Raw genomic sequence first — 10,635 nt, 5'->3', positions numbered from 1 at the left:
GTCACGTGGCTAGAACGTGTCTGAGACAAGATTTGAACTCAGGAAGATGAGTCTTCCTGACTCCAGATCTGGCACTCCTTCCACAGTGCCAGCTAGCTGCTCCACTCTTTCCACATAAGAAGTGTTGGAGAACACTTTTGTACTCCTGTCCTATTGAGGCAGCTGAGTGGCACAGGAGATAGAACTTTAGACCTGGGTTCATAAGACCTGAATCCAAATGGCCTGAGATAGTTATTAGCTGTGTGACCCTGGAAAGTTACTTAACCTTCATCTGCCTCAGTTTTTTCAACTATAAGATGAGGATAATAATAGCTAGCACCTACCTCACAGGGTTTCTGTGAGGATCAAATGAAAAAATAGTAGGAAAACATTTAGCCCAGCGGCTGACATTTAGGAGGCACTTACTACATGTTTGTTCCTTTCCCTCTATGGTCTTATGCACAGGATAAAGGACATGCCCTTGATATACCTAAAATCTGAGGGCCCCTGATCACCAAAGAAGGCTTACTCAAAAATCCTTTAGCTTCCTGGTTTCTAGCTGTGTTGAAAGCTATCCAAAAGCTCCAGGAATCTGATAAGTGGATGGTTTAGGTGTGAAAGAATGAGACAGAAACTGGGGACTGTTAGCTCATGGCTGCTCCTCTGCCCGGCAATGAGCTTGAGATTTTTTATATACAGTATTCAAAAAAACCCTTTCACACAAAGCACAAAGGAGTTTGCAGCTGCACAGACACAGAATTATCTTATGATTGGCATATGGTTTTACAAAGAATTTACTCATGAACAAAATGCCAGATGAGAAAAAGTCCCAAGGTTAAAAATGAGCCTCATTTTATCTAAAGTGTAATTTTGCCTAAGTCTGACACTCCATGACCTTGGGATGTCTTGGAGCAGTAAGAGAGATATACCCACAGCTATTCTCTACTAAGTGGGAAAAAGAGGCTGTTAACTCATTAAGTGCTGGTTTACTAAAAACTTAAAGCTATCCTAGAAAATTAGATTATAATGCTTTCCAATAAGAAAAGGTGTGGATCATAAAAGGAATCAAAGAGAGGAGTTCAGATTTTTATCTTAGATAACCCATCCTGACTGCGTCCTGACTTGCAGGGCAGAAAGATCAAACATACAGTCTCACCTGTCATTAATCTCGTAATGGGATCCAGATAAAAATATCTATTATAGACTCTGTTTCTCTCAATGACTTCCAATTATAAAAGGAGCCTTTGGGAGGGGTCAATTATTTTGGATTAGCCAACTTGTTGGTAGCCAGCCTTTCAGGCTTAGGCCACCAGAATCAATCACAAAGCTGCATCAGCCATATTGATCTTGATGGGAATCTAGATAAAAGGCCCTATCAAAGACCCTATTTCTCCGATCGGCTCTCAACATAGCTGGTCATAGGATCTTTCAGGAGAGGACCTTGGATGAGATCATGACTGGGATCCTCATTTGGGAGAGGCTTGCTATGTTCCCAGGTTGGGAAGAATCGGGTAAAGAGAGTTTTCTTTCCATGCTGAGAACTCGAAGACAGGTTGACCTCACCACCAGTGCTGCTTCAGTCACAGTAGCTTAGAAGCTTTGTTGGAATTTGAGACAAATGGTTTATTCCATCTATAATTTGATCCTTCCCAAACTCTGGCATGAAGCCTCTAAGTGTTTAGAATTTTTCTAGTTACTAGATGTGAAGACTCTTTTTAGTACATGTCATGGTCTCTCCTCTCTCTTCTCTCTCTTCTCCCACCCCCCCCCCCCAACTATAAAATAAGGATGGTAGCACCTACCTTACAGGGTTTCTGTAAGGATCAAATGAGAAAATACTTGGAAGACACTTATTCTCTCCCTCTCCCTCAGTTTCTTCAACTATAAAATGAGGATAATAGCACAATCCTTGCACGGTTTCTGTAAGGATCATATGAGAAAATACTTGGAAGACTCTCTCTCTCTCTCTCTCTCTCCCCACTTCCCATCCCTCTTGCACCTTTCTCTCCTCTCTCCACCTCTATCTCCCATATGAAATCCTTCCCCTTGTTACCAAATATGAAGAGTCTTCAGTATGAATTTTCTCCTGTTGCCTGGTCCAGAGTGTCTCCTGGGTATATGGCCTAAACTCTTTCCCCAGTTGCTTGGTGTGAAGTCTCTCCTTAACCAATAAAAAAAGTCTGATCCCCTAATCCTCACTGCCAATGTGAGGTCTTTCCCTAATGCTCGGCATAGAGGGTCCCTCCACATAAAAGAGAATGTTATCTTTTGTATAGATAACATTCTCCAAAAGCTGCTTTAGTTGTATCAAACAGAGCATCATCCCTTTAGCAACATATGCCCAGCTTGGCATCTCTCTTGTCAGGGAATACCACTGGGGTAGGAAAAAAGAAGAAAGCAATAAAAGTTTTCAGAAAATGTTTTCCACCCAAATTTTTTCAGTTGTTTTTGAGAAGTCTGGTCTAAGTGCTGGGAAGTAGCAGGAAGCTAAGACTGAAACGTGTCTGGGACACTGGCTGAAGACCCATCTTCCTCATCCTTTCCTGTCTGGTGGGTCCTGTAGGTAGGGTTGCCTTCTGCCAGAAGCCGCTTATATGGTGTGTAGAAGAAAACAACGAAGATGCAGCTGTAGATACAGGTTAGCCCAGCCAGCAACAACACAGAGTCTGAAACCCAAGACAAGAAAGACAAGTCAGGCCATGCAAATCTACCCTGAATTACTGCATCTGGCAAGAGAAGAAATGGACACATGGAGCTCTGGCCTGGGCTGACCCTATCCCATCTTAGCCTACTCTTCTATATGAGATACAGAGTCAATCACTAGCAAACCCAAGCTGTCTGATGTTTAGAAGTCAACATTCTCATGGAAGCCAATGAAACTTCTCCTTATGACCTAGCCCCACAGTGAGCCTTTCCCCTAGTCCCACTCTTGACCTCAATCCCAAACTATTTCCCCATCAAGCCACGCTGTGAACCCTGATAATGATTCCCAACCTTACTTCAAGACTAAATTTTCACGTGGAGCCAGACTGAATCCTCACCTTGTAGTGTGCCTGAGCTTTAATCCAGAGTAAGTCCTATTATCTCTCTATGTCCCCTGAATGTTCTAGGGTTCATTCCTTCATTTGCTATTGCTATTGTCCCATTTGGAGCTTCTGCTAATTTCCTGGGTCTACATGAATCCCAGCTTTAAGGATCTTCCCAAGCCTCAGCTCCATGCAGTCTTCTCTGACAATTACAACCTTCCATAACACTTGCCTTCTCTGAATTCCCAATCCCTGAGTTTGCTGCTCCACTTAGCACATATCCCAACACTGTCTCCTACAGGTCCTCAATGAAATACATAATAGGAATCTGAATTCAAGAGGATGCCTATACTGGATAAGAATTTACACTTTCTACCACTCATGGCACATTCATGACACAAAATGAACATGGAGTAAAATGGTGGGGCTGGAGATGTGAGGAAAGGGTGGGAGGAAGTAAGAGAGTCTCATGAAGAAGGGTGTAATGAAATGCGTTAGGCTAGGCTTGCCTAGGATTGAATGGAATGAGCTAGAGTCCAATGAAGGACAGTGGGATTGACTGGAAGGAAATGAGGCAGACTAGGGTTGTGTGAAGTAGGATGGGATACAATGGAATAAGCTAGAGAGGAAAAGAATGGCATTTAGAATGTAGGATCCTTGAAGGCAGGGACTATATGGCTTAATTTTTGTATCCTTAATGCCTGCTAGAGTGCTTGCACATAGTAGGCTCTTTATAAATCTCTGCAGAATTGAATCCAATGTGGCTTGGCATGGTGCAAGACGGAGAGGGCAAAGTGGTGATTGTGGTGAAATGGTTGGTGATTGATCTGATCTGGCCCACCCCGGAGGTGGTAGTTGTTTGAATTCCCTGTCCAGATCTAAGTGATCCTGCTGAAAGGCAAGAGTAGTTGTGGCAGGGGCAGCTGGGTAGCTCAGTGGATTGAGAGCCAGGCCTACAGATGGGAAGTCCTAGGTTCAAATCTGGCCTCAGACACTTCCCAGCTGTGTGACCCTGGGCAAGTCACTTGACCCTCATTGCCCACCCTTACCACTCTTCCACCTAGGAGCCAATAAACAGAAGTTAAGGGTTTAAAAAAAAAAAAAGAGTAGCTGTGGCACAGGAGCTGCAGGTGACTTGCACATGTCCTCAGCCAGGAAGTATGACAGCTTCTGCTGCTGCCAGCACCCTCCTAGCAGCTTCAAATAAATGTTTTTCGACCAAAAAGGCTCATACAGAGGCTCTATTTACTCACTTGTCCAGTCCAGAGTGGTGTCTGCCTGCAGCTGGCATGTGGAGGGGCTAGGACCACTGCGCTGTATGGTCAGGGCTTGTACCAGGACCATGATGATGACACCCTCAATTTGTCTATAACACAAATATAGCCAGAGCCTGAGTTCTTGTCCTTTTTGGACTCCTGACTCTCAGTTCTAAAGGCACTTTCCCACCTATATAGAAAAGATTCAATAAGATAGATCACATGGCTCTAGCATCCTGGTATATAATTGGTCCTTACCATCTAGGGCCATGTTGGTGAGCCTATGGCACATGTGCCAGAGCATGCTGGAGGGGGCTGCTCCCTTCCCCCTTTCCACTTGTGCCTGAGGACATTTCTCATATCACCCACCCTCTGCCCAATAGCCCAATGGGAGTGCTTCCTCCCCTGTCTGGAATAAGGTTGGGGGGGGGTGGAGTCACATGCAGCATGAGGGTTGCAGTTTGGGCACTCAGTCTCTAAGGTCTCTAAAAGGTTCACCATCACTGATCCAGAGCCAACAAGACCCTTGGTCATGGTGCTCTTTCTCCCAAGTAACCTAAACTAACTCTGCCTCAGGACCCAAAGGTCACTTTGGTGGGAGTGGGGATGATGAAAGAATTTTAGAGAAGTATGAGACATCAAGGTCTAAAGTGGGTACAGGGATAGCAAGACAGGGATGGGGGAACAGGATCAGAAGAGGAATGGTGGTCAGAGGTCAGACACTTAGGAAAGGTTTAGGAGTAGCTACACAGGATTGGAAGGGGTCAGAGGTTCCTGGGAGGCTGGAAGGATGTGAGGAGACAAACCTTGGAAAGGACGTAGGGTTGGCTATACAGGATTTGACAAAGGAAGATAGGAATGGGACATTTGGGTGGTTGTAGGGGTAGTCATGCAGGGTTACCAGAAAAATGGAAGGCAATAATAGGGTTGGCAGAGGGTAAAGAAAGGAGACACCTGTAAAGTTGTATGTAGAGTGGTCACATAGGAATAGCTGATAAATGGGAGGCTATGAGGAATGCTTCCCTCCCCCCTCAAGAAGGCTTAGCAGAAAACAGAATGTACAAATGGATGGGCATGAACAGAGGCAGGTTTGGAACACTTGGGGAGGAAGAGATATAGGGGGTCAGCAGAGGGCCAGGGCAGTACTTACCCTATCACAAAGACCAAACCTGTGGAAGTGGCTTCTCCCACTGGATAGGAACATTCAACCGCTAACTCAAAGAAAATTGGGCAAATGGAAAAACCAAAGAATCCAAACAGAGAGGAAACCACAGCTACCAACACCATCTGGTTCTGGAACTGAGATACCTGGAGCAGAAAGGGCAGAATCATCAGGAACACTATCCCACCCCCAGCCCCTCGTCTATGGCTGTGATGAGGGTTGAGCCAACACAGGGGCAAAATTTCTTTTCAACAGGGGATGATTCAAGATTCTGCAAGAGAAAAGGACCAGATCCGCAGACAGATCCCCTAACATCCACCATAGAATGACCCCTGAGCCTGGCTACAGACTGACCTCTAACTCCAAGCCAAGAGAGTGACCCTCAAATCTGATAGTAATTCAGAGAAGTGTGTGCCTTTGGACACAGGGCCTTAGATCAGTGGAGAATGTTTTCTAAATGTTGTTGGGCATTACAATGCTTCCCAAATACTGTTAGATGCTAAATAACATTCAGTGAGACTTTTACATAACTCAGTAGTCATGTAACCATGGAAAAATATTCTAAAAAAAATTTAAAATAAATTTAAATAAATTTAAACTATAGATAGATAGATAGACAGACAGACAGACAGACAGACAGATAGATAGATAGATAGATAGATGGATAGATGGATAGACAGACAGATAAATAAATAAATAAATAAACATAACCAACAGGCCAAATGCAGATTGATGGCTTCCCCCAAAGTGGGGACTTTTTGCTAACCTCTGCCCATATTTCTAAGGGCTGCTTCCTTTAGAGGCAAGCTTGGACACTGGTGGAGAAGGTGGAAAACCATGGGCTATCTGACAGTACAACTAGGTGGACTGGTTCAATGTCCAGGCCCTAGGTATAGTGAATAATGTTAATCAAGAGGCAGAGGAATGGTGCCCCCATAGATCTATCCTTGCCTCTGTGCTACTCAATATTTTTGTCAATGAAAGAGTAAATACTGTCCTTACTAAACTAGTAGATGCCACAAGGCTGTGTAGAATAACTAAATGAGCCAAATGAAAGAACTGGGATCTAAAATAATTTCAATAGGACTTTTATATTAATGATAAATTCAGTGCTACAGCATTTGTGATAAAAAACAGGCAAACTATATTCCACTGTTAAAGTTATGTGAAATTATACAATAAGAATTATCAAAATGTCAAACCTCTTGACCCAGTGGGATCACTACTGAGGCTACAGAAAAAGGAGATCCTTGATAGAGAAAAAAGGACCATAGAAATAAAAATATTCCTAGCAGCATGGTTTGTAATATCCCTCCTACCCTACGCAAAGCTAAAAACAAAAGCTGTGTGGGAGAATTCTATTGTGCCATAAGAAATGGCAAATGTCAAACATTCAAAGAAATATGAGAATACTGGGATAAAAAGAGATGCACAAAATTCTTATGAAATGAGATAACTTATACGGAGGGAGGAAATAACCAGACTGATCACAAACAGATAATTAAACATGGTAACAATCACAAGAAATTCACGGTAAATACCCCTAAAATATTTTTAAAGGGTCTCAAAGAGAAGAGGGATGGTTTGGGTTTTACTGTACTAAAGTCAGTATATGTATCTTTGAGGCTGGGACAATCAGCAGGTAACTAAAAAGGATGAGCACAACAAGGACACATATACAATTAGAATCCCTTTGTTTTTATTTTACTGGCTCTTTTTTTCAACTTTTTGTTGTTACTATTGATATGTCTATATATGTGCACTTCACAAGACAGGTTGCTTTATGTTGTGTGGAGATGCAAAGCATGGAATCCTTGCAAAGGTACAGGGATAGCCTCACCCAAAGTTCTCCAGGGGCTATCCCTGTACCTTTGCAAGGATTCCATGCTTTGCATCTCCACACAACATTTATTAAAAAGTTTTCAAAAGATCTCAAGAAGGAGCAGCTAAGTGGCTCAATGGATTGAGAACCTGACCTAGAGGCAGGAGGTCCTGGGCTCAAATCTGACCTCAGACACTTCCTCCCTGTGTGACCTTGAGCGAGTCACTTAACCCCATTGCCTATCCCTTACCACTCCTTTGCCTTGAAACCAACATGCACTCTTGATTCTAAAATGGAAGGTAAGGGTTTAAAAAGAAAGATCTCAAGAGGCTAGAATGATGGGACAAACTTCATAAAATAAAATTAACAGAAATAAATGTAGAATCCTAAGAAAAATCAACACGATGAGGGAAACATGGATAGATAATAATTCAAGGATTAAAGAACAGGAAGTTTTAATGAACTGGATGCTGACACAGTAGCCCATGTCTGTCTATACAGGCTAGTTTAATAGGAACATAATATCCAGAATGAAGGGAGTGATAGTTAAACAACCAACCACAAGTGTTTCATTGGCATTGTGCCAGATGCGGGGGATACAAAGACAAAGGAAATAATCTCTGCTCTCAAGAAGTTTACATTACATCTCTGCTGTCTATCCCCTGCTAGGCTACTCTCACCTTCAGTCAGAACGTCTAGGGGTCATCATGTTCAATTCTCAGTAAAATATTTTAATAAGGATTCTGACAAAGTGGAATGCATGCAGGGGATGGCAAGGGACCTTGATTGTGTACCACAGGAACATCAGTTAAAAGAAGTGGAGTCCGGAGTTTTGCTGAAGAGAAAATGTCATAAGGGCACAATAACTTTCCAAATGTTTGAAGTCCTGTCACGGAGAAGAAGATTTAGAGTTTTTCAAAAGTTGGCAAAAAACAGGTGGGGATTTTCAAAAGACAGATTTCATCTCGGGATAATAAGGGATTGCCTTTCAGGAAGATGGAAGAGCTAAAGATCGCAGGGAAGCCTGCAGACTTGTGATTCTCTTCAAAAATAAAGACAAAAAACTCCAAAATGAAATGATGTGGTTAAAAATTCTCACAAGTCTATTCAGACTAACCAAAGGGGCGATGAGAAATCTGAAGGAAGTTTCTGATGCAACAAAACACATATTATGGAATTTAGGAAAAGAAACAGAAGAAAGGCAACTGGAAATAGTCAAAGTAGTATAAAACATACTGCAGCTAGGTGGTGCAGTAGATAAGCATGTTGGGCCTGGAGTCAAGAAGACTCGTCTTCCTGAGTTCAAATGTGGTCTCAGACACTTACTAATTATGTGACCCTGGGCAAGTCACTTAACCCTGTTTGCCTCAATTTTCTCATCTATGAAATGAGCTGGAAAAGGAAATGGCAAACCACTCTAGTATCTTCTTTTTTAAACCCTTCCCTTCTGTCTTAGAATCAGTACTGTGTATTGGTTCCAAGGTAGAAGAGTGGTAAAGGCTAGGTAATAGGTAATAGACTTGCCCAGAGTCACACAGCAAGGAAATGTATGAGGTCAGATTTGAACCCAAGACTTCCTGTCTCTGGGCCTGAATCTCAATCCACTAAGCTATTTAGCTGCCCCTCATTCTAGTATCTTTGCCAAGAAAACCCCAAAGGGCTTCCCGAAGAATCAGACATAACTGAAAAATAACTGAACAACAACAATCCGAGACATATAACTAAGCAACCAGTGATCGTTTCCTAAGCCCTTACTATGTGCCAAGAGCTGTGTTAGGCATTGACCAAAGGAATAAGAGACACACTCAAGGGATTAAAGGAAGTGTTAAAACCAGAGGCATTAAAAATAGTGAATGCAACCCCCAAAAATCCCAAGAAGAGATGACAAGATTCAGCAAAATGGAAAATAGCATAAAAAATACGGGCTCATTGAAAAGTAAGCTAAGTGTAGTAGAAAACACAACATATGAAAAAAGCCAGAAAGGCAAAATGAGCCCAGAAAAGCACTCAGTTGGGAGATTTGGAAGCCGTGCAAAGGGAAGTGATAGATTTGAGGGTCCTGGAAAGATATAAAAGAAAAAATGGCATCAAGAACTTTCATAAATATGTTTCCCAGCATTATTTTTTCCCTCTAAAGTGACACTCTATATATCAAATCTATGGCATTCCAACAGAGAATTTAAAATTCAACCAGCCCACTCTGCTCATCATCAAACTTCAAAACAACAAAGGAAAAGGTCCTTGAAGCTGCCAGAAAGAAGAAAGACATCATTTGTCAAAAAAAAAAAATCATCAATCATGGTCTCAATGAGGTTTTCCTTCAAGAAACAGAAATGTCCGAAAGAAGTTGGAACAGAGCATCTATAAAAGTTATGGGAATTAAGTCTGACTCCCAGAATCTGTTTTCAAGCTAATCTAAGCACTGCAGTTGAAAACCACAAAGGTCAACATTTAAAAACCAAATGAACCCCAAAAAACTCAGGTGAAAAAAAGTCATAATTCAAAGTCAGCCTTTGGAAGTGACCAGGGAGTTAAATACTATACTACACTACACTTGTTTTGCAAGATTCTCTCTCACACATACCTTGAATATTGTTGAGAGAGAGACAGAGAGACAGAGACAGAGAGAAACAGAGACAGAGAGAGAGAGAGAAAGAGAGAGTTAATAGCTTTAATTGTCATTTATCTGGAAAGATTAGACAGTCATGGCTTGAGGTGGACTGTAGGGGACACAAAGAGAAAGAACTAAGACAACTTCTTTCTTGAGAAAATAAATGAGTTAACTTTGATCTTAAGAAAGTTTAAGAGATAATCAAGTTTAACTCTTATCCTGTGAAGAAGATATAATGTAAGATATAATAAGATAATAAAACTGAGCACAGGATTGCACAATAGAAAGAGAACAGGGGCAGGAGACAGTGGATAGAGTGCCAGGACTAGAGCTGGCAAGATCTGGGTTTAAATTTGACCTCAGGGGGCAGCTGAGTAGCTCAGTGGATTGAGAGCCAGGCCTAGAAACAAGGGGTCCTAAGTTCAAATCTGACCTCAGACACTTCCCAGCTATGTGACGCTGGGCAAGTCACTTGACCCCCATTGCCTACCTTACCACTCTTCTGCCTTGGAGCCAATACACAGTATTGACTCCAAGATGGAAGGTAAGGGTTTAAAAATAAAATAAAAAATAAATTTGACCTCAGACACTTTGTAGTTGTGCAAGTCACTTAATTCCACTTGCCTTGATCTTATCACTCTTCCACTTTGGAAATGATAACTTAGTATCGATTCTAAGACAGAAGGAGAATTGAAAAAGAAGAAAGGAAGGAAGGAAGGAAGGAAGGAAGGAAGGAAGGAAGGAAGGAAGGAAGGAAGGAAGGAAGGAAGGAAGGAAGG

General features: G+C 42.0%; 1 protein-coding gene across 1 annotated transcript in view; it reads right to left on the bottom strand.

The window, feature by feature from the left end:
• Positions 1–1,897: 1,897 nt before the first annotated feature.
• Positions 1,898–10,635, bottom strand: part of SLC49A3 (solute carrier family 49 member 3) — a 58,437-nt gene continuing 49,699 nt past the window's right edge. Inside the window, exons 8-10 of the mRNA XM_044681798.1 lie at positions 5,412–5,569; positions 4,259–4,371; positions 1,898–2,645 (exon numbers count right to left, since the gene is read on the bottom strand). Coding sequence (XP_044537733.1) covers positions 2,467–2,645; positions 4,259–4,371; positions 5,412–5,569 — 450 coding nt within the window. The 3' untranslated portion in view covers positions 1,898–2,466. The remainder of the gene's footprint in view (positions 2,646–4,258; positions 4,372–5,411; positions 5,570–10,635) is intronic.

This window comes from Gracilinanus agilis, chromosome 6 (genome assembly GCF_016433145.1).
Source record: "Gracilinanus agilis isolate LMUSP501 chromosome 6, AgileGrace, whole genome shotgun sequence".
NCBI lineage: Eukaryota > Metazoa > Chordata > Mammalia > Didelphimorphia > Didelphidae > Gracilinanus > Gracilinanus agilis.
Note: the sequence above shows the minus strand (reverse complement) of the source record. Positions and strands in the feature narration are given on the sequence as shown.